The sequence below is a fragment of the Arvicola amphibius genome, chromosome 17, assembly GCF_903992535.2.
Source record: "Arvicola amphibius chromosome 17, mArvAmp1.2, whole genome shotgun sequence".
Classification (NCBI taxonomy): domain Eukaryota; kingdom Metazoa; phylum Chordata; class Mammalia; order Rodentia; family Cricetidae; genus Arvicola; species Arvicola amphibius.
Genome location: NC_052063.2, coordinates 3006397 through 3029764, shown reverse-complemented (window position 1 = coordinate 3029764; position 23368 = coordinate 3006397). Strand labels below are relative to the sequence as shown.

General features: G+C 47.4%; 1 protein-coding gene and 1 long non-coding RNA gene across 7 annotated transcripts in view; one reads left to right on the top strand and one right to left on the bottom strand.

Annotated features, from left to right (window-relative positions):
• The first annotated feature begins 873 nt into the window (after nt 1–873).
• Nucleotides 874–7885, top strand: LOC119803588. Of its 5 annotated transcripts, none has more exons than XR_005283679.1 (5): nt 874–932; nt 1030–1200; nt 1295–1497; nt 2370–2617; nt 4093–4603. It is a non-coding gene; the product is annotated as an uncharacterized LOC119803588 (long non-coding RNA). The 5 variants fall into 5 exon arrangements; XR_005283682.1 differs by lacking the exon at nt 874–932 and adding an exon at nt 7382–7885 and having other exon boundaries at nt 939–1200; nt 4093–4286; XR_005283681.1 differs by lacking the exon at nt 874–932 and having other exon boundaries at nt 939–1200; nt 4093–4286; nt 4456–4603.
• The window catches only part of Slc41a2 (solute carrier family 41 member 2), a 73073-nt gene continuing 53329 nt past the window's right edge, over nt 3625–23368 (bottom strand). For both annotated transcript variants that reach the window (XM_038315000.1, XM_038315002.1), the window contains exons 9-11: nt 13991–14122; nt 12371–12519; nt 3625–6669 (exon numbers count right to left, since the gene is read on the bottom strand). In XM_038315000.1, the coding sequence (XP_038170928.1) occupies nt 6484–6669; nt 12371–12519; nt 13991–14122 (467 nt within the window). In that variant the 3' untranslated portion in view covers nt 3625–6483. The remainder of the gene's footprint in view (nt 6670–12370; nt 12520–13990; nt 14123–23368) is intronic.

Here is a 23368-nt window from a genome sequence, read left to right as displayed (position 1 = left end):
GTACCTAATAAAGACTTACCTTCACTTATGGTCCAGAGTGGCTTGCATTGGTGACCAACAAAACGCATCTCTTTAATATGAAGCCCTATGAACTCACGAGTGTGCCAAATCGAATCAGCCATCCACCCACAGGCTATTCTTCCCGCAAACAGGTATTTCTCACTTTGTTCTGTTTAAGTTTGGAAATGCTACTAGCAGAAATCGTGGAAGTGCCAGAGAAGCAAAACACCATTTTCAGATATTTTGCCATGACTCTATCATGAGTATTTGTCTACCAGAGAAAGACTCTATATCCTTAGGGTGTCCTTGCAAAGGGAACTGTGGAGCTTTCTTTGGCAGGTATCCCACAACGCGTGCACACACACACACACACACACACGTCCTCACTGCTAAACAAAACAAAGCATTTCATTATTAATGTTTGAATATAATAAATACTAATTTGAGTTGAGGACCTGTTGACCAGAAAGTAAGAAAACTATTAAGATGTTGGGTCCTCTGGAACTAACAATAGGAGGTTGTGGATCACCATGGGGATTCTGGGAACTGAACCCAGTCCTCTGCTAAGGCAGCCAGGGCTCTGGACCACCGAGCCGTCTCTCCAGTCCCCTTTCAGCTTATTTTCAAATGAAGAACGTTCAAGTTGAACACCAACGATGCTCAGATCCTGAGACCTGGGGCCGGATGGCTGAAATATAATTTTTGTTCTTTTAAGAATAAATTTTCTTTAAAAATAAATGTTTTCTTCATTGTTGGGTGTGGTGGTATATCCCTGTAACCCGGGCACTCAGGAGGTGGAGGCGGGCAGATCTTTGTGAGTTGTAGACCAGCCTGATCTAGAGAGTTCCAAGCCATGCTGGAAGGCTCAGTGAGGCTGTGGCGTTTACATAAGTAACGCATGCGCAGTGTCAGAGCCGAAAGAATCTGAAAAGGTACAGTGTGTTCTCTCTGCCCTGTGTTCCCACTCACTCTTAGGCCCCCTGTGGTGACTTCTTAGGCTACTTCTTTCCTTCTGGGGTGTTTCACTAGGTCCTGCACCATGGGAGACCACTTTCTGTCTGTCCAAGTTTAACCCTCGGTAAACCGTCATGGCTCTGTAAACCGGCAGGGCACTTTGCAGACGCACGTCAAAAGTGCTTCCAGCTGCTTTTCTTTGCCCTTAAGGAGCCTTGATGGAGGTCGTTTGGAAATAAGAGTCAGGTGTGTTCGAGGGGGGGGGGTCTCGAGGACGTGGAGGCTTCTGGGTAAATCCTTTGCAAGGCCCCCGCCCTCATGATTTTAAGCTGTTTCACAGATTCCTTGAGCTCATACGGAGCGGAGCGCTTTATCCCTGAAGCTGTGCTGCAACGGGGAGAACGGAGGTCTCAGGGAGGGAGCCGTGAACCCACAGAACTACACCGCTCCGTGGGCGGAGCAGGAAAAGTGGATTCAGACTGTGAAGGCTATCTCCCCAGAGTCAGCGGGAAGAGCAACAGCGGGAGTCCGGCGTTCTGAGAGGTTATGTGGGGGCAGGCGGTGGGCGAGTTATCTGGGGCAGCCTGGGAAGCAGTGCGAGGCTTTGATCCGCGGGAGTCTTGTTTGAGTTAAGAGAGAAGTAGTCTCCCTTCCGGAGCTGGGGGGGGGGGGGGGGGGGGGCTGTAGGTGGCGGGTAAGAAAGTAACGCCTTTCCTGGCAAACAGAAGCCCTCTTGACAAGGTTTCGAGGAATGCTGATTTGAAGTAGCAGTCCTGTTTATCTGTGGGTGCAACCTAGCGGAGCCCAGGCTGCAACCCACGACCCTCTCAGTGGCACCGCTGTATCTGGGGCTGGAGAGGTGCCCACTCTGGACCTAAGAAGAGGCACTTTGGCATTGGAGTTTTGTCCAATGAGCACAAGTGAGAGTTTTGTCCAGGGACCGTATTTTGTGTATTTTCCTCATTGTTAAGTGTGTCGTTTCTGGCTAACTTATTTTTCACCAAGAGAGAAAGGCCCGCCCTTCACTTTTGCTCTTTACAGGGACAGGGAGGGCTCTTCAGAATGGCTTGCCTGAAACCGCATGGATTTTTTTTTTTTCCTTGAGCATTTCCTTAAGACCATTCATTCAAAACATTCAGCACCCGTCCCCCTCATAAATACTGACTTCCAATGAGTCAGAAGAAATTGTTGCAACTTGTTAAAGGCCATTCAAGCACAGAGTTATGTCTGAGAATATGCTCAGCCAGGTACCTGGGCTGACTTATGTTAATTTAAACTCCAATACAGACTGCTACCATCCAGTTCAACTACCACCAGTTCTATCCACCCTACCTACCCAAGAGCCTTTTGCCAATCTGGTAGATAATACACGGTGTCTAAGGACCACTTTAATATGTGTTTCCTTTCTGAATCAGGGTCTCGTGTGTCCTAGGCTGGCCTCAAACCTACCTGATTGGAGGCTGAGGAAGACCTGGCAACCCTGATCCTCGTGTCTCTACCTCCCAAGTCCTGGAATCCAGACACGGGTTCCCCAGCCCTAGCTGTGTTTTGATCAGAAACATAAGCATCTACGTATCTTCTTGTCTCTGAGCAGCCCCCTCCCGCCGCGGGCTGCCTCACTCTTGGGTGGTTGGTCTTCCTGACTTACAAGAGTTCTGCAAAGGTGAGGGAAGTGGGCCTTTAATGTGTGACCTGCAGTGATTGGGTACAGCAGCCCTCTGAAAACAGCTGTGGCTGGTCGGGTGAGTGTTGTACAAACAGCTGCACCGCCTAGCTGCCTGCCATTTAAGTGGCTCTGCCCACCGGCATTGGGAAGTAAAGACGGGGAACTCAATGGAGAGGCTTGGACTGGGAAAGTAAAGGAGGAATCAGTGTAGATGACGTAACAATGAGGTGAGGCCTGGGGGACACAGGTGAGCGCCCCAACACTGAGAAACTGAAAAATGGGGGGCAGTGGAAGACAGCCTCAGACAATGTAGGGAAGGCCGCGTGGGCAGACTCCGGAGGTAGAGTTAGGATAGCCCAGCGCTCTCCCATGTAACCAGGTCACATTTAACCCCTACTTTGCATTTTGTTGTTGTTGTTTTTCGAGACAAGGTTTCTCTGTGTAGCCCTGGCTGTCCTGGAACTTGCTCTGTAGACCAGGCTGGCCTTGAACTCAGAAATCTGCCTGCCTCTGCCTCCCCCTGGCTTGTTATTTTGGTGGGAATTAATCACTAGATTAATCCCCGTTGTGACCTGGATGAATGTACTTTCAGTGAACTGGTTGGGCCGTGTCACTGTCCCAAGGGCAAGCGGTGACTTCCTGAACGCGGATAGGCATGTAAAGCCTGGGCAGAGTGGGCAACAGGGCAGAGTGGGCATGTGCCTTTCACGGCCGTATGCCAGGGCTCAGGGCCAGGCAGAGGCAGAGACAGACTGTGAGCTCTGTCTAGTCAGAGCCAGGCCCCGTCTAGAAGAGACTGATGGCCCTGGGCTCTGAGGGATGACGAAGCACAGGTGAGCAGTGGGCTGGAGGTGCGGCTGTCATCAGGGCCCAGTTCCCATGTCCCCATAAGCACGGGGGAGGGGGCGGCAGACAAGCTGACCCTTCTGGGGGATTTCCAGACATGTTCACCGTTCTGCAGCTGACAGGGTAATTCACAAAGAAACCACCACAGCACAAGGACAGGCTTTCTCACATTTTATTCTGACTTGGGTTTACAATAATTCCAAGGTGCCAGAGACCACTATCAGTGGGTAAATTATACCTTAGATACAGGGAAGGAAGGGATGCCTCACCACTAAGAGACTTTGAAAGGATTCATTTGGCTGCATCATGAACAGTTTATGGTGTGAGGTTGTCTGATGTCCCCACAAAGGTATATCATGTGTTTCTATTTTATTAGATTCTAAGAAACTCTGGAAATTTCAAGAAAAGGTGGATGGTCAAGAATAAAAAAATATGATTTTTTTTAAGGTGTGTGTACAATGTGCCTGGTAAATTAGTGGAAAGGGAGTTTTGGAAAGGTAGGATTTTGTGTGGTATAAAAATACTGTTATTTTACCTAAACTTGTAAGACTTTCAAAGATCTGCAATTGATTTTTAAAGCAATGTGTATCCCTTTTCAATTCATTTGCCTATTACGTGTCTTATAGGTTCTGCTGTTCTGACAATGCCTGAGCATCAGCCGCCCACTGTCCTGTGGCACCGTAGGTCTAGGAAGAGGGTTGCTGCTTAGCGGCTAGAAGAAATGAGGCATCACCAGGTGGTGGCGCACGCCTTTAATCCCAGTACTCAGGAGGCAGAGGCAGGGTGATCTATGTGAGTCTGAGGCAGCCTGGGATACAAAGTGAGTACCAGGACAGCCAGGGTTACATAGAGAGGACCCTGTCTTGAAAAACAAAAACAAAACAACAACCAAAAGGAAAGAGAAATGAGGCATTGTTCTTTAGTCTAAAGTCTTCATTATAAGATGGAGAATATTTTATAAGGTAAAGCATTTATTACTTCATCTACAGTCTCTCTGACCCTAAGACCATGAATATCTCGGAGCTGGCTGTGCTGACCACCAAGACACATGAGGTGGAGGCGTCCCTGTGAGGAGTCTGAAAGACTGGTACCACTGGACTGGACTTTCTCCAGCCGTCTTCCTCTCGGGTACCTAGGTGGATATTCTTGGTGCATTTGGGGGTGGGGCAGAGCTAACAAAGTCTACTAGTCTGGAACAATCTGGTCGTTCTGCAGCTGTGCAATCTTAAAATGTCACTCTGCACCCCTCCTCCCTGTGACCCGGCTATAAAATACAGACGGGGACTCCGGACTCCATTTAACCCACAGCAAAAGAACATGCTGTCAGCATTTGCGTGTGCTTTGGAATGCATGGCACAACAGCCTAGGACTGCTGGCCAGCGCTGACACTGGGGCTTACTCTGCATTTTTTTGTGAGTTAAAGATTTCCCAGCAGGCTAAGGCAGGTGGATCTCCAGTTTAAGCCTCACCTGGGATACCGAGCGAGACTGTCTCAAAACAAAAGAACGTACAGCCCAAATGCAAAACCCAAATTCACAAATACTTTATAATATGAAAGGTAGTATCAATTTCTTAAAACATAATCATTGCAACTACATATTCATCAACGTAAACTTTAAGCTTATTTTACCAGAGTGTTCACTCTGTGACGTGACTCTCTAAAGGAGAGGTCCCAAAATTAGTTCAAACTATGCCTTCAAAGTTTGATTATAAGGCAGAAGATCAACGCCATGTGAACTTTATTCCCTCAGCAGCTTAAATTACTAAATATTCAATGGTCTTAAAGATTGCACTGCAGTTTTCTTAAGTGCTAAGTGATTTGAAAGGGCTTCCTACTGACTAGCCAGGTGCCAGTCTGGTGCACAGGATATTGACGGGAGTTTGAGAAAATGTTTGAGATGGTCTCTGCAGATGAGATGCCCATGATGAGATGCTAATGAGGTCAGCCACAACTTCTCCTTCGGAGGGACAACTGACAGGCAGGGTGCCTTACAGAGCCACAGGGCCACCTGCTCTTCCCAATTCTTAGGTCTGTGTTACATCAAATGGTACTTATTTGTAGAAAAAGAAATTACGTTGTCTCTCTGTGTCGTTCTCTCTGGTTGTTGTCTGTCTCTTTTCACATATTCACACATACACTCACTCATGCTCAAACACATGCTTACACATTCTGGAACACAGGTCTACCTACACGCTCACACGTTTGCTTATATGCATACACACACATGCACACGCACTATCTTGTGCCCACAAACACAGCTAACTGATCTTCTGCTTTGAGGGCTGTTTTCTAAATCAGATCAAAGCTTTTCAACGAAAGAGCAAAGGCCCAGTGCTTTAGAATCAGGAGGACGGAACCGAAGCAGGAGGACCACAAGCCCAAGGCCTGCTGGGGTAGCGCGGTGAGCACCTTCTCCCCAACTTCAGGGGTTACCTACTGAGAACGGAAATTAAACGAACATTGGCACAGGGCAGTTTTAAACAAGAGTAGAAGTCAGTCTGTTATGCTCAGCAGGATGAATGCAGTCAGCTTAGGAATCGGTTGGCAACCTCAGCTCCCACGGAGGAGGGCAGTTAACACTCAGGGAAGCTGGGCTGGTGCCTTCAGGTCACGGTATCTTTGTAGCAGGACACAGCTCTAAGAGAAGGCTAAAGCTCCTTGGCCTCTAACCTTGCATTATAACTGATAGTAAAGTACAGGTCTGCTGGGTCTGTGGTTTCAAAACCATTCATTGTAAACATCCTATATTCTTTCCTAAGTAATTTTAGAGTGTGAGCTTGTATCTATGTCTGTGTCAAATTATTTATTCTACAAAAAGCAGCACAAATACCGTTCATTGTGGTTCCAGCACAAATTCCTTAAAAAGTACATTAAGGCCATGTATGGAGTCAGGGTGAACCGCAGACGACCCTGGCATAAGTCACACAACTGATGAAGAGCTTTGGGGACGGGAGGGGCAGCAGTGGCTGCCTTGTGTTCTCCTCCTGGGTGACCCTGCAACGGCTTCAAGGACCCATTAGTCCCCCACGTCGCCATCACGGTCTCCAATGAGCCAGAGAAAATGGAAACTTAAGGCCAGCAGAGCTGTCCCAAGCAGGTCACCCAGTGCCGTCAGGTAGGGGATGGAGAAGCTGTCCGGGTCCTTCCCTTTCCTCCAGAAGCGATGGACCATCCAATCTGCGATCCACAGCAGGGTGAACACCTGTAAGAGAGCCAGGCATGACCACTGTCAGCTGCATCTCCCTGCCCTTAACATGGCCATGGGTCTGGGAGGAACAGCATATGTCCGGGTCAAGAACCACGCTTAAGAGACAGCTAGTTAACAGGAACACAATCCTTTCCTAACAAGAGAAGCCTGGGCTCCAGATGCTGGAGCAGCCCACTTGTCATAGGCAAGCGTCTCGCCTCCATCCAGCTGTGGTCTGTGGTGTTTTCTTCTCTGGAAAACATATAGCACCAATTTCTGCCTTGGGTTTCAAATGGCCATTCTAGCTCTGGACCCTTTACCAGGATGGAGCGTGGCTTGTCCAAATCTGAGACAGGTGCCAAAAGTAAGATCCCCAGGGGTGAGTGCCAGAGACTGCACGCTCTGGGCCCTGGCACCCCTACATGAGGCTACTTTCCTTACTGCTCCACTGGCCAAGGTCTCCTGGTAACCACACAAAGCTAATTCAGATGCTGTTTTGAGTGTGTAGGGAGCAGAGAATATTAGAATCTTGAGCTTATGTGCTGTAAGATTTGAAATTTGTAAATTCAGCACTTGAGAGACAAGGATTGCTATAAGTTCATAGGTCACAGACTGAGTTCAAGGCCTGGTCTATAATGAAATTGTCTCAAAATCATTTGATTTGGATCTCAATTTGTTCTTTGGGCCGGTTCCTTATTAATCTGAGTGTCTATCTTCTTATTTGAAGGAAACAAAACAAGCCTCAAAGAAGAAAGGTACAAGGATCCCAGACCAGCTGCCAGAGCCTGTGGCTTGCAGTCCGGCCTCAGAGCGCCACAAGCTTTAGACCCAGTTCCAGGGGCTGGTTGGGATAGAAGCAACGCCTCTGCTCCAAAAAGGCACTTACCTTGTACCTCCTCCAAACCCAGAAAATACACTGTGACAGCCACTGCTAGACGCAGCCCCGCCATCAGCTGAACCCCTGTGCTCCTCCACAAGCCTTGAGTCGGTGTGGGCCTCACTTGGTGGAAGAGTCCACTTTGGCGTTCTGTAGCCTTAAGACTAGCTGCCATAGCTACAATCCAGAGTTCACCTATGCTGGTCCCAACAACGTAGGGAATGCCTCCCCCCCTCCTCCACCAGCACCAACCATACAGCCATGCAGCAAGCCTGGGGGGGAGGAGTGGGGAGGGGGCGAAACCAAATTCAACCTGTCACCTACTTCTACAAATAAAGCTTTATCGGAACTCAACTCTCCCCATTCCCTTTACTTATCTCCTGGTTAGTCTACTTTGGAACCCTTACATTTTGTTACTCCCAAGAGTCACTTGGAAAAAGTGTGGCAGAGAGTTAAACAGCTATGTAGCTGTCACAGAGGAGAGGCGACCCACGGCATTTCCGGAATTTATCTGACAATTTACAGAGAAAGGTGTGGACCTACCCACAAACACGTGACACAGAAAAACAGGAAATAGCTCGTCCTGGCGTGCGGGAGTTCAAGGCCAGCCTGGGCTATATAAAAAGATGCTGAATCAAATGCTACCACCTCTCTCAAAAAAAAAAGAAAAGGAAAGAAAGCTGGGTGGTAGTGGCACACACCTTTTATACCAGCACTTAGGAGGCAGAGGCAGGGGGATCTCTGAGTTTGAGGCCAGCCTGGTCTACAAGAGCGAGTTCCAGGGTAGGCTCCAAAGCTACAGAGAAACCCTGTCTCAAAAAAACCAAAAATAAAAAGGAAAGAAAACAGGAACTGCCGCCATTCTCCCAGAACCTTGACAGAAATTGCAGATAAAATGAATTAAAAAAAAAACTTTATAAGGAAACACAAGAGAATCATTCTGATCTCGATTTGGGGGTGAATTTATAAATAAAGCATGCATTAAACGAATGATTCACTAAGTAACTGTGAACACTTCTGTAGTGCAATAAATGAAAACCTTGCCCCAGGCTTGCAAAATAAGCCTGCCTCCCATTTAGCCGACAAAGAATTAGTGTTCAGAATTTTGGAAGTTCCTACTGTTCATAAGAAAATAATCCAACAAGGGAGAAAAGAAACGCAAGAGCCAATATACGACGTGTTTGACCACTCTAATGACAAGGAACACAAGTCATTCGGCTCTTCCCATGACATGGAACCCGGCGTTTTAATCTGTGTTCTCCGTTCCTGCTCATCTCAAGGGAAAAATGAAATGTAAACTACAATAATAGCAGACATTGTCTCTTCAATGGCCTGTAATGGGACCATGCGGCACGCAGAGAGTCTGCCACCCACAAACTCGGACCACTTCTGTAATACAGTATGGGCTATTATCCCTCTTTGGCATGGGAGAAAACTAAAGCAGACAGACTAAGAAAACTGCTCAGGATCCCAGCTCTAGGCGCTGGTGCTGGGAAACCGGGGGGGAGGGGGGGCTTCTGTTGACCACACTCTGCCAGCTGAGTGGGAAGAGTCTGTACTATGGAAGAAAGCAAACCCTTATTAAACAGCAGGGAAAAGACGGCCATGGAAGATGCCCAGCAAGCAGGAAAAACCAAGACGTGAAAACCACTGCCAAGGTGGTCAGGGAGGTCCCTGGAGACAAAGGGGAAACACTGGAAGAAGAAAAATATAGAAGGGGAGGAGGAAGAGGAAGAAATGAGAAGACGGGAAAATCTAAAGAGCCAAAAAGGTAAAGTCAGAAAAGCCAAGCTGTCTGCTAGCAGCAGCTACTCAGTCTAAGGAGGCTTAGGGGTCTGGTGAGCAGCAGTTTAGTTCAGAGCCCACGGCAAAGGCAGGTGTGGAGGCACGCTCACCATCACAGCGCCGAAGGCAGGCGACCTCAGGCTTACGGGCCAGCCAGAGCCTATGTGGCCCGTCCTTAACTAGTTCTGGGCCACTAAGAACCCAAGTCTCAAAAAGTGTGTGTGTGCATGAGCGTGTGTGTGTGTGTGTGTGTATGTGTTGCAGGGGGTACCTGAGGAATGACATCCAAGGTTGTCACCAGGCCTCAACACATGGACACACACATGCATCCACACACATGAATACATGCATGTGAACGCACAAGAATATCTGATAAGTAACACGTGTGCCCACTTTGGGGGGATGCTATACAGAGCTACACATCTGCCTGACTCCACAAGTCTTCCATAAACGCTAGCGTTGTCGGCTCAGAATCCGTGGCTTTTATTTAAAAAGCGATTGGAACAAACGTGAGAGCACTGGCTCCTAACACCAGTGACCGCTGTGACATTTCCCCTCCGAGCCTCTCTAAAATGTGTGGACTTGCCTTTGCTGTGTGTCCCAGCTGTGAACCACAGAGGAAGGAGCCTGCTGTCATACGCGGTCACACACAACACTCTCTTCGCTCCCTCTTTGCTCGCTCTCTCACATTCTCCTTCCATTTCCTCTGCTCCACAGGCCATAGAATCAAACCAACTTCTAACGTGGTGTCTTTTTAAAAGTGTTCTGACAATGTTCAGACAGGTTTCCATTTTTAAAACTTTTTTCTTAACGTTATCAAGACATGTTAGTGTTTTCTTGGACCTCTGGGTGTAAATTATGAGGATGATGGTATCAGAGTCTTCTTATTGCAATGTGTTTTGCTTTGAAGTTAAATCACTGATCAAGACACAAGATGCTTTCCACACCAGATACCAAACCAAGGGTGCTCTGTGTTCTAACATCGTGTGCTCTCTATGAAATATGCATAACTTCTCTGGGTAAATATGCCTCCTCAAAAGGCAACTTTGTAGCCCTGGTTAATTATGCAAGTTATAAACGTACTGTCTGGAATTTAAATAAATACGCAAGCACAAGAATATATATTTGCTTTGGATGCTATTGACTTTCTAGGCGGGCTCCTCCTTTGGGCCAGACCAACACTTGCATGCATTAGCGTCTCTTTAGTGCTGTGCCTGCCAACAGCAGCCTTGTGCGTTGTGTGAGGAAGGATGACTGCTTTGGGGGGAGGGACGCTTAGGAATATGACACAAATAAACCTCAGGAATAGGAATGAGCACAGTCCTTCTTAACGGGGCTCTGCAAAGGTTGAATTCATGCCCCTGTAAGACAGCCTCTCTAGTCCAGTCTCAAGGATGGAAACCGCTGCTGAGATCTAGTATTTAAACGTCTGGGGTAATTCACGGTTATGGGTCAGCAGGAATTGGGTCTGCTTCTGATCTTCAGATGAAACGTCATTCTGATCTGATTGTTTTTGTGGGGTTTGGGGGTGAGCGGTGGTAACGTTTGGCATCCTTCGCTCCTGAGGACGACAGTGAGAACTGTTATAGAGAATTCTCCAGAGGGGAAACCTGGGTGGAGAAAAGGCTGAGGGGGCTGATTGAGAATGAGGTCCAGCTGAGGCTGTGAGACTCCAGAGGCTATGCTGTTCTCCCATCTCACCCCTGCTCTGCCGAACAGAGCCTGGAGGTGACTGGGAAAAGAGAAGTTTCTTCCTGTGGGTTAATACACGACACAAGCGGACCCAAGCCTCAGAGAAACACACACCCCCATACACACCAAACGGGGGACAGGAGGCTTCACATTTTAGCAGCACTGCAAACACCTCAATCATGAAGACCAGCTGCAGATGCTCAGCAAATTTTGGAAGGCATTGTCTCAGAGGGGGAGGGCCACAGGCATGCTGAGGCTACTGGCCCCTAAGCAGCCTTGAACAGGATGCTTCACTGGGCATAAACCACACCCAGCCATTTGTGTTCTCGGCCTCTCCAGCGGCCTGAGGAGCCTTCTAGGTTCTTTGGTTTCTGTGGAGGGAAGGGTTTTTTCAGCTCACACTTCTATATCAGTGTTCATCACTGATGAGAAGTCAGGACAGGAACTCAAAGGGCAGGAACCTGGGGGCAGGAGCTGATGCAGAGGCCATGGAGGGGTGTTCTCACTGGCTTGCTCCCCATGGCTTAAATGCTCAGTCTTCTTTTTATTTAATTTTTTGAGCAGCACGGGGCACAGGGAACAAAAGGTAAAGACCAAGTCTTTCCCAGGTGGGGCATCTAATAGAAGATTCGAAGACTAAAACTCACTCCTTCCATAAGAAGTAAACCTGTCCTCAAAGAGGGACATTTGTCTGACTACACGGAGAGAGGAAAAAATATCATCCCTAAGAAAAAAATCCGTAACTACAAACAGTCGTTCAAGGAACTGAATCCAACACCAAATGAGCCTGAACATCCTGGGCTGGATATTTTAAAAGGGCCTAAGAGTGACAGTGCCCTAGGGCTACTGGAAAAAAATCTTTTCTGAAGGTCTGGAGAGATGACCTCAGTGTTTGTTAAAGCACTTGCCACACAGGCGTGAGTACCTGAGTTCAGATCCCCAGAACCCTCGCAAAGCCAGCTACAAACCCGTTGCTCCTACAGCCAGACGGGAGACAGGGACAGGGCAGTCCCTGGAGCGCTACTTCGGCATATGCTGTGGCAAACGAGGAGAGGACCTTCTGACCCCCACGTGCAACATGGCACACGTGCATGCATCATGCACACGTGCATCTGTATTTACACATAAAGCAATGGGCCTTCCCTTTACAGGCGAGAGCACTGTAGAAGTTCTGAGATTCTAACTGCGCTGTAGAAGTTCTGAGATTCTAACTACGTTGTGTGCTGTAGAAGTTCTGAGATTCTAACTACACTGTGCACTGTAGAAATTCTAAATTCTAACTACGCTGTACACTGTAGAAGTCCATCACGACAGGTTCCCAGCCATCCGAGCCTAAGATTTTAGGAGGTTTGTCCCTCTCACCTGTAGCACAGCAGCAAGGAGGTACACGACAACAAAGACAACAGTCAGAGAGGTGTGGCCGCTCTTCATCAGGTGAATCGTGTAGAGGAAAATCAAGTGGCCGGGAACCACCAGGAGCAGAAGAACTTGGGCAGACTTATTGTTCACACCTGTACGTGAAACGCAGGCTGCATTAAAGATTGCGAAGGTCACGCGGCTGGGGATGCGGCTCAGCTGGTCTAGCACTCACAAGGTTCAAGCCCCAGTGCTGGTGGAAAAATAAAGTGACCCTAGAAACTGGGTGTGGTAATCCAGGTCAGAGGACAACCGTGGGTGTCTGTGACCCCAGCACTACGGAAGCTGCGGTGGCAGCAACTCAGTTTAAGTCCTCCTGCCCCCCGCCCCGCCCCCAGCCAGACAGTGAGACCCTATCTCAGAAAGCCAAAACAACAAATTGAAGGTTACGTTCTCATTACTATAGCTCACAGTATTACATCAATTCAACTGCTAAGGATAAATCTCATTTACAATTCACATAATTCTTGGGAATTCCACTATTAGATGCAATTATAAAATCAAATAAAAAACGGCTGTTTACAAACTTATTTTGAGCCAGGCGGTGGTGGCACATGCCTTTAATCCAGCACTGGGGGAGGCAGAGGCAGGTGGATCTGAGTTTGGAGCCAGCCTGATCTACAGAGTGAGTTCCAGGACAACCAGGGCTACACAGAGAAACAAAACAAACCTTGTTTGTGTCTCCCATAGAAACAGGAGGAGAACGGGACGCTAACTGCAGGCCGTCTTAACTGTCCTATCACTGATAAGGCAAGGACAAGCTGGAGCTGCTCAGAGGTTAGGAGCACTGCTGCTCTTCCAGAGGACCCATGTTGGGGCTCACCATGTTCTACAAAGCCCTGTTCCCTAGGACCCGATGTCCTCTACAGCCTCTGAGAGCACCGGGCATACCAGTGGGGCACAGACACACTTGCAGGCCAACACCCATACACATGAAATAATGACCTCAGCTTTGGGTGGTCAAGTATCTGTTCATATAAACTGTGTATTGTTCCCCGTCATTGGGTTGCCTCCTAATGTCCTGTTTCAGAGCAAATACCCACATTTTGGTCAAAAGGCAACAACGCAGAAAGGAAAGAATCTGTCTGTCCTAAGTCACAGGTGCTTTGTATTTGTGCTTATGGTTCCTCTCTCTGTCTTCTTTCCTCCCTCCCTCCTTTCTTTCCTTCCTTTTTATTTTGTTTTGTTTTTCTGAGACAGGGTTTCTTCTGTCTGTCTCTGGCTGTCCTGGAACTCGCTCTGTAGACCAGGCTGACCTCAACTCAGGGATCAGCCTGCCTCTGCCTCCCAAGTGCTGGAAAGATGGCTCAGCTGTTAAAGGTTGGGCTCCCAACCAAAAATAGAAGAGTCCGGTTCCTCTTTCTTAACCAACAGAGACAGAAATGAAGCGTGCAAAGGCCCCAGCTGCACACAAGCACACACACATGCACATAGGCAGGGGCTTGGGAAGGCAGAAGGCCTCTGTCTCCTGAGATTAGCTCAGCACAACAGTCACAAAGTATCACTCAACAAATGCCGCCTGCCCAGATCTCAGCGAGAAGCCCACACAACCCACCCGACACTTACCTGAGCCAAAGAACGTCCTAAACGGGTAGGAACACCCTGTGGGCTCTTCGGGCAGCTCTCCGGGGATGCTGTGTAAATGGAGGTAGGTAGAAATCCTGCTGGCCTGAATGGCCACCAAATTGCCACCAATACCTGAGACATTGGGAAAAACAATCAGGTGACCTTTCACCTCATCAGTCCCACCACGGCAAGCCTCCTCTAGCCATGTTCTTGCCAATGAAACAAAACTTTTCCTCAAGTGTCGGTTTTTCAGATGGAGAAACCAAAAATTATTAAAAAAAAATCACCCTCATTATTTTCAAATCTGATTAGCTGCAGAGGTGGAAGAACGGCGGAACGGGTAATTTATAAAAATCATTCTTGCAATCACTTCACAGAACTAGGTAACAAAATATTCATGTTTGTCACCTTAATGAGAGAAGAAATAAGCTAGATTTATTCAAATTGGCAGGCTTGCTACTTTCTCAGCTCACTAAAGAAAATGAACAAGCAGCTGAATAAGATTACTTGGGGAAGTCCCACATTGAACCTAGAAGCGGCCTCTCCGAGACTCCGAGGCTAGAGTTGAGACGGGACCTTCAAATCCTTTCTTCACTCATAGTGAGGAAGACACGCAAATTCCAAATTCTAACATCCTGCACGTAGGCCAGCACAGCCATAGAGAAGCGGATGTCCTAGACACAGGGGCTCCAGATTCCCTAGCTAGTGACCCTCAAAGGTTTTCAAAAGGTGTTTCTGAGAAACAGCGAAGGAGGGTCCGAGATTAAAGCGCCACGTTCCAGACCTGGAGCCACAAAGATCCTCTCGTCCTCCTGTGAGGTGGAAGAGACGTTCCATCTGCCTGGTTTCACGCAGTGCACTGTTGCCGGAGGAGGAAGAAATCAGCCAGCAACAGCTGACAGCTGGAAGTTTGACTGCCCGTGGAGGGGAGCGAGAAACGCTGAGAACGCCCGCCTCTCAGGACCAGGTGTGGGACTGAGGAGATGAGGGGAGAGAGCTCTAACCTACATCAGTAGGAGGGAGACCAGCAGCGTGCTGAGGAGATGAGGGGAGAGAACCCTAGCCTACGTCAGTATCAGGAAGACCAGCAGCGTGCTGAGGAGATGAGGGGAGAGAACCCTAGCCTACATCAGTATCAGGAAGACCAGCAGCATGCTGAGGAGAGGAGGAGAGAGAGCCCTAGCCTACATTAGTAAGAGGGGGACCAGCAGCGTGCTGAGGAGATGAGGGGAGAGAACCCTAGCCTACGTCAGTAGGAGGGGGACCAGCAGTGTGCTGCCACGAGAGAAGGGCAAGACCCATTTCGCGCCATCCACACTCAGCCACACCAAGAGGGCAGCAAGAGCCCGCTGATGAAGAAAGGCAAGCAAGAATACTGAGGACCCACAGTGCAAGCACTGCCCTAACCTCAAACAAAGATCTGCTCACGTCTGGGCACAAATAATATTTTTCTGTTTCCAGTGGTCTTTTATGTATAGTGTCAAGCATTTAATAAAACTTTACAAGATAGGAGTAAAGGGCAACAAAGAAAACAGCGCATTATGGGAGTTAGGATGTCAGCAAAACCAGACCCAGAGATGCTTCGGGTGTTGAGATAATTATCATGATCATTTGCCGTGGGAGGCAGGGTCTCTGGCAGTTCGGGCTGGCCTTGAGCCTGCTATGGCCTTGACTCCTGTTCCACCGCTGGGATGCGAGGCATAGGCCACCATGCCCAGATCCAGGGACGGAAACCATTTGACAGTGATTCTAAAATAACTAAGGTTGGCACATTAACGAATCCATCAGGGAAAGTGCATATCATACAATAAAAGATGAAACGCAGATGAGTTAAAATATGAAAAATATATCCCAGACACACATAACGCTAAAGAAAACTGAAAAGGCAGCCTCAGGGTCCGGGGAAAGCACTGCAGCTGGGAACGTTCCTAAAAATACTGTGACACTCAGCACCACCAGACCCACCTTCCAAAGCACCGGCGAGCTGGCTGCTCCCAAACACAGAACGCAGGCTGCAGGACACAGTCTGAGTTTGGAATGACTGAAACGTGTAAGGCTGGAGCTGAGGGCTGCAGTCTGGAGACTGGGGTGCAGGGCTACTGGAGCCGAAATCAGCCTGGGTACCACACGCCAGACCCGTTTCAACCAATAATAAGACCGTAAAGGTTGTTGACACGGGGTGGGGGGGGGGTAGTGTTTAACCACGTGATGCTGTGATACACGCTGTAACGTTTAACTGTATTTATCTAAATATTTATTGTATTGTCACCAAATACTAAAATCAGAAACATTAAAGATGACTTATCCTAGCTTTGTGAAATACACGTTATGTGCGGTCATCTCTGTACAACAGCGCACAGGGCTTCCCACCCTAGCGGGACTTGGTGCCTTCCCCACCCCCTACTGCCGCTCTCCCTGGCTTCTGGGGACCCATCCTAGGACGTTAACTCTCTCGGCTTCTGGCTGGCATCCCACAGGCCCTGTCTGTCCGTGGTTTGCTTGTTTCCCTCAACACAATAATCTCGTTTCATTTACTTCGTCACAAGTGACCCAGCTCGGTTCTCCTCTGACCCTAACAGTGTCTTATTGTTTGTTTCTAACGCTTTTTCTTTATCCGTTCACCCACTGACACGCTTAGATTGCTTCCGTTCCTCAGCTAGTGTGAAGTGTGTTTCAATGAACGGGGACGTGCGAACGTCTCCGACATACTGATTTCACTCCCTTTGGAAATTGTCCCGCAAGCGGGACTGTTGTAGTGAGTGGTCGCGTTACCTCTTTGAGAGCCCTTCATACTGTTTTCTGGAGTGTGAACCACTTCGCGTTCACACCGACAGAACACAAGGCTCTTCCCACAGCTTCACTGCTATTTTCTTTCGTCCCTCCGACAACAGCCACTCTTCCTGGAGTGACAGCCTGGGTCACTGTGGCTTTAATTTACGTATCTCTGACTGGTGCTGCTGGCCACGTGAACCCCTCTGAAGGGGTTCATTTAGTTCCCGTGCTGGAACTGGGATGATAGCATGAATTCATCGGGACTCCACCGGAACGGTCTTACCCTGGTACATGATGGGATCACACTCATTGTTAGATTTCTTCTTACACAGCAACAAAGTGAACAGCTACACAGGCTACGGCTGCTGTTCAAACTGGTAGTGTCACCATACAGGAGACAGTCTGCAGTATGTGAGGATTAGGGAGGGAGACTTCTGGGTACAAGGAGTAAAAAACATAGCCAGGCGGTGGTGGCGCACGCCTTTAATCCCAGCACTCAGGAGGCAGAGGCAAGCGGATCTCTGTGAGTCTGAGGCCAGCCTGGTCTATAGAGCGAGTTCCAAGATGGCCTGGGCCACACAGAAAAACCCTGTGTCAACAAACAAGACAAAAAAAAGATGATGTCTCAAAAACTAAAATACAAATTGAGAGACTATGTCTGACATCTAGTGAAATCTTGGTATTCATCACATTGTAATAAAGCTAATTTATTGTGGAAATAAGAATTTAATTATTTTAATAATAACTAAATAATTAGAAAATCAATAACAAAAACCCCGTGAACTTGCCATTTTCCAGCAGAGAAGCTAATGTGTTGTTAATGTGACCGGACTAAAAATAAAGAAATTTGTTATTTTTAAAAGCTAAAACTATGGCTTGATTTTAAACTAAATTTAGCTTCATAATTTCATTTTTACATGTCATTTAGCAAATAACCAATTCCACTAACAGCAGTGCCTGGTATGATAGTGTACAGCACCAGGGAAGCTAAGGCCAGAGAATTCGGGTTTAGCTACGTAACAAGGGCCTGTCTCAGACTGACACAGTAAACAAGAGGATTTAAAATGTAGCTACGAGGGGCTGGAGAGACTGCCCGACGGTTCCTTGCTGGGGACCCCCGTTCAGTCCCCAGTATAATGTCAGGCCCCAGGGTCCGACACCTCCAGCTTCTGTCCGCATCTGCGCTCACATGCAAAGATGGTTCTGTACGCACATAACTGAAAATACAATACATTTAAAAAACATTAAAAATGTCGTCTAGGACAGATGAGATGGTTCCACCCACCAAAGTGAGAACTTGATAACCCAAGCTTGGGCCCCGGGGTGAGGAGAGAACCAAACCCTGAACACTGTTCCAGATCCACACACACCACACATTCTTCCTTTGGGGAGTGCCCAAAACACTGTAGGGTATGTGGTGTCTGTGATGTGTGTGGTCTCTTTTGTTGTTGTTTGTTTTTGGTTTTTCGAGACAGGGTTTTTCTCTGTAGCTTTGGAGCCTGTCCTGGAACTAGCACTTGTAGACCAGGGTGGCCTCTGCCACACACCGCGCCCCCATGTCTGCGTTAGGTGCGCTGGCACCCAGTTCACAAGATTCGGGCAAGGGGCAGGAGGTTAAAATACACAAACACAGACAGACAGAGACACGGGTCATCCTTGAATTCCCCAAGAATGCCCCCTTTATTGTGTTCAGGGGCAGATTATATAGAGATAGCCACGCCCCAGCCAAACCCACCAGAAACCACTCTCCTGCCATCAGGAACTCCTGAAGGCCTCGTGCTCAGAGCAGCTGTAGGCACTCAGATCAGGGGATTACAAGAAATTCAGGATCTGGGGTCTCACTGCTCCCAACAGGCCTCGAACTCACAGAGATCCTCCTGCCTCTACCTCCCGAGTGCTGGGATAAAAGGCATGTGCCACCACCACTCGGCTGGAAATGAATTTCTTTAAAATTATGTTTAAAGGTCACATGGCCGGACAGCCACTAAGGGCACAAGAATGCAGAGTTCTGTTCCCTGTGGGTTCTGACCTCAAGTCCAGCGCAACGCCCTCAACACCGCCCCAACACTGTTACGACTTCAGTGGCAGGAATCCCTCTGATACCTCCTTTTTCTAATGTGAAAATAAGGGCAATCCTTATAATGATATTGAAATAACCAAATAATGTACATACTGAAGACATTCAACACAATCATGAACACAATAATAATAAGCAATTTACACAAATAGTGTGTTCCTGATTCCCCATGGTTCCTATTGCAGGTCCTTTCCCTAGCGTGATGTATGACCCATCAGTTAAAAGCTAGCAAGGAACTGTACTGCTTTTCGATTCATTTGGTGTCTTGTTTTAGTTTTAGACACTGTGATGCCCAGCAAGCCCTGTGAAGCAAGCCAGTAAGCAGCCCCCCTCCCTGACCTCTGCGTCAGCTCCTGCCTCTAGGTTCCTGCCTTGACTTCTCTCAGGGATGGACTGTTACCTGGAAGCATAAGCCGAAATAAACCCTTTTCTCCCCGAGCTGCCTTGGTCATGGTGTTCATCACTGCAGAAACCTTAATGGAGACAGACTGTCTTACTGTGTACTTCTGGCTGGCCTGGAACTATTTTGATGATGATGGCCTCAAACTCGAGACATCCACCTGCCTCTGCCTTCTGAGTGCTAGGACTAATGGCTTGTACCGCTGTGCCCAGTCTGGTGTCCATACCAACTTGAGATGACTTCTGCTTGCTTGCTGAATTTCTCGTGTGTGTGTGTGTAACCTCAGGTGTTTGAGAAAGGGTCTCTTTCTTGTCATGGTTTTGTAACTGTGTACCCTAGGCTAGTGGGCTACAATCTTCCAGGAATTCTCTTGTCTTTGCCATAGGAGAGCCAAGAACACAGGCACACTCTACGGCACCCAGCTTTTACATGGGTTCAGGGGCAAGTCGAATCCAGGTCTTCGACATGACACCCACTGAGCTCTGGCCCCAGCCCCTGCCTAAGGACTTCTCTATCAGGAGCTTATGACAACTATGCTTTTAAGCCTGGAGTTTCCTAGTCAGAGCTCACCTTTGACAGCCTACAAGAGCGGAGCACCCCGTAACTAGCATGAATTATATACATGCTACATATTACGTACACAAGGACAGTGACTCACTCCCCTGATAGTGAGTTTAATGCATCCCAGCAACTGAAAGTGGGGGTGCATTTGTCCTATAGAACCGAAGCACTGCCGCCCAGATTCTGGGAAGCAGAAAGGAAGAAACTGATTAACAGGGGGCCTTGTGATCATTCATGGACCTCTGCTCACACACTTTCAAAACGCAGCAGGATCTAACAGTAAGAACGTATCTGATACAGTACAGAAGATTGCAGCTGTTTCCACAGAATGCATACACCGCAGTAAGTTTTTCCTCCCCTTCATTCTGGGGACTCTCTGGGGTAATGTTCCATCTGGTGTTTTATTAAACATGGAACACGCTTCAGTGCAGATATAGATGGCATGCACTACTAGGCTTCAGCCGATTACCATCGCGGTGACTTTCCTGAGACTGACCTATTAATGAACACTTCTAGCTCTCTCTGAGAGCCACGGATGCCTGGGTAGAAATCTAGAGGCACTGTTTATCACTTCTGTGTTACCACAGGTATGGCAATGACATCATCTGAAAGCCTTTCTCAGTCACTTTAGAAACGCACTGATGCTGCGTCTCCAGATGAAGTGGATACAATGTTACCAGAGAAGAAACTAGTAAAGTAGCAGCTTTTCATGGTCTTGCCAGGGTTGCCCATTATAGTTTTTAATTATGGCAAAGTTTATTACCTTGGAATGGCTTCCTTGATGTCAAAGAATGCTTCCTTGGTACCTTGGTACTGTTTTATACGCTGTTGCTTTTAAGATCTTGTTTTTAACGCAGCTTCTGAATTATTTAAATTCTACAGACACTAACTGCATTATTAAAGCCAGCATAAAGCATCTAAAGATAGTCTTGTATAAATTAAAAACATCAGTAGAACCAGCCTGTCAATACACTAAGTAGTGAGACTCCTCCGTGTCCGCAGGACCTGACTTGAGGTGTATCGCTAGGAGAAGCTCGTGAACGGTAAAATACCTGATGCTAACTAAGACGGGATGATCAGCAGCTCGTCTAGGGTCTCCTCTACAGCTCTTGCTGTTTCCAGTAAGTGTTTCTCACACTCACATCATGGGCTATATTTCAGAGTCTATCAAGAATTTTTTTTTGCACATTTTCGAAGGAACCCAATACAAAGGTTCATTTCCTTAAAAAGCAAACTATGCTCCTAATCCTAGCCTGGTCAGTGATACAGCACCTTCCACACGGGTCCGCATGATCACCCTCCAGGGCTCCCCCATCAGCACTCACAGGCGATCATCCTCAGTTTCAAGAACCACACAGGGCTGGAGAGACACGCCCCGTTTCCATCTGTCTGGGTGAGGGCGGGCACATTTAACTCCTACTCCCCACCCCCTTTATTTACTGCTTCTTACGAGTACTCTGTGCAAAAGCTGGCTAATAACTGACCAAGTCTCTCTGTATTTTCCACCCTAACTCATGCATCTTCTAATGAGAGCAGAAATAGGTTCAAGTGCAGGGGAGAGAAATACTGTATTCCCTTAATGTGTAATGTATAAATATTCTCTATACGTGTATGTAATATAACCATGTGGTAAATATGTATAACTTTATACTAAGCAATATGTATATGATGGAAATAAAAAGATACATGTAATGTTTATTTATATAGCCATCTTTAGGGGAGATTATTTTAAATGGCTCCTTCAGAAAGTGATAATGAAAAAACCAAACCAGCTTAAAGAACACTGTCGTAGTGAGAACTTCCCACCCAGCATGTAGAAATGAGTTACCTACCATTGAGACGACCCTCTAAATCCTTAGAATGGCCACAAGTGGCTCCTTCACCCCAGGGCATCTTCCCAGCATTATGGCTTTCTTCTTTATGCACCACGGCATGAAAAGGCTGAGAAACACTGTCCTGGGGGAAACCTACTCTGGGGACTAGTGAGGCTGTCAGCTGTAAGTCCCTTCTCCTTCATCTCCCTCCGCACCCCTTAGCCCTGTCTCCACCAGACTCTCCTCAGGGATCCTTTCTCACTTGCTCTAGCAAGGCATGGCCGGCCTGTCTTTCCAAGGCTACGTGGAACGGATTTACGGTCTTCACCCCTCATCCTCCCCATCCGCACACAGTCCCAATCTGCTAACAGCCCTGCCCATCCCTGCTCGTCTCAGATAAAGGTTCTCTGCTAGACTTCTATCCTAATCCTCTTTCTACCATCAAGTTAATAATTTAAATAATCTATCAACAAGTTAATAATTTAAAAAAATCTACAGTGCTGCTGCTGCTTCCAAAGTTTTAAAGACTCTAATATTTAATAAATAAAAAACACTTATAGAGGCAGAAGGATCTCTGAGTTTGAATCCAGCCTGGTCTACAAAGCAAGTTCCAGAAGAGCCACAGAGAAAAAAAAAAAAAACAAAAAAAAACAAAAAAAAAAAAACCACTTATCAGCAAATGTGGACTATAAAGACTCACACAGTGAGCAAGCCTGTGCCCCTTTCTCTCCACCTGCAGTGTCCCGACCTCCCCCCCCACACCCCTTCCTTCTGCTCACTGCTTTCCAAACCTCGGCATCTTCCTGTTTTTCCAAGCTGTGTGTCTCTAAACAAACTTCGTTTCTCACGCTTGTGGACTTTATCTGAAGGCAGTAACACCATATATCACCTTCCCAGGATTCGCTTTCACTGTGAATAACACTCTGCTAGAAGACCCCACCTTCACTGACTCAGCCTGCTAGTACCAAGCTACACTCCTAAACCATCTCTTTATCACCAAATAAATGGCTGCTGCCTTTCTTCTAAGGATGGATGCGTAGTTCAACTCTTCTTTCTTAATTTCTACCTCTCTCTCTCTCTCTCTCTTTCTCTCTCTCTCTCTCTCTCTCTCTCTGTGTGTGTGTGTGTGTGTGTGTGTGTGTGTGTAAGTGGCGGTCAGGGGACAGCTTGCAGGAGTCGGTTCTCTTCTCTCCCCACTGAGCTGTGCCACAGGCTCTCAGCTCCTTTTCCTGCCTGCAAACAATTCACTCTTGAACCCTCACTTTTCTCACATCTAAAGATGCTTTGCCTAGAGAGCCCTACATAAAGAGTTCGGGGAGCAGCACACACCGAAGAGCTGAGACATTAATATTAAGCCATTTCTCTCGTTATAAACAAGAAACTTATTAAGGACAAAAATAAATGTTGCTATCATTGCTAAAACTTTTATATAAATGGAAGAAACCATTTTTCTCCTTTTGCCTCCTTAAATATACCTTAACAGTTCCCTCTACCATCTACGGATTTGTTTTATGATCTTAGCTGTGTTGTTTAACATGATAATTTCCTCTGACTCAGTGGCGTGCAGTTTACAGCAAAATGAAAATTTACCCCTTAACTCATACATTTATTCACTCACCCATCGCCAGATCTCGACACTGTGGCCATTACTCAAGGTTGGAGGAAACAGAACTTATAATTCAGAATGAACACGGGCTGCCACGCAATCGCTAAAGGCGTGGCGGGGGGGAGCACACAAAGGGGATGAACAACTC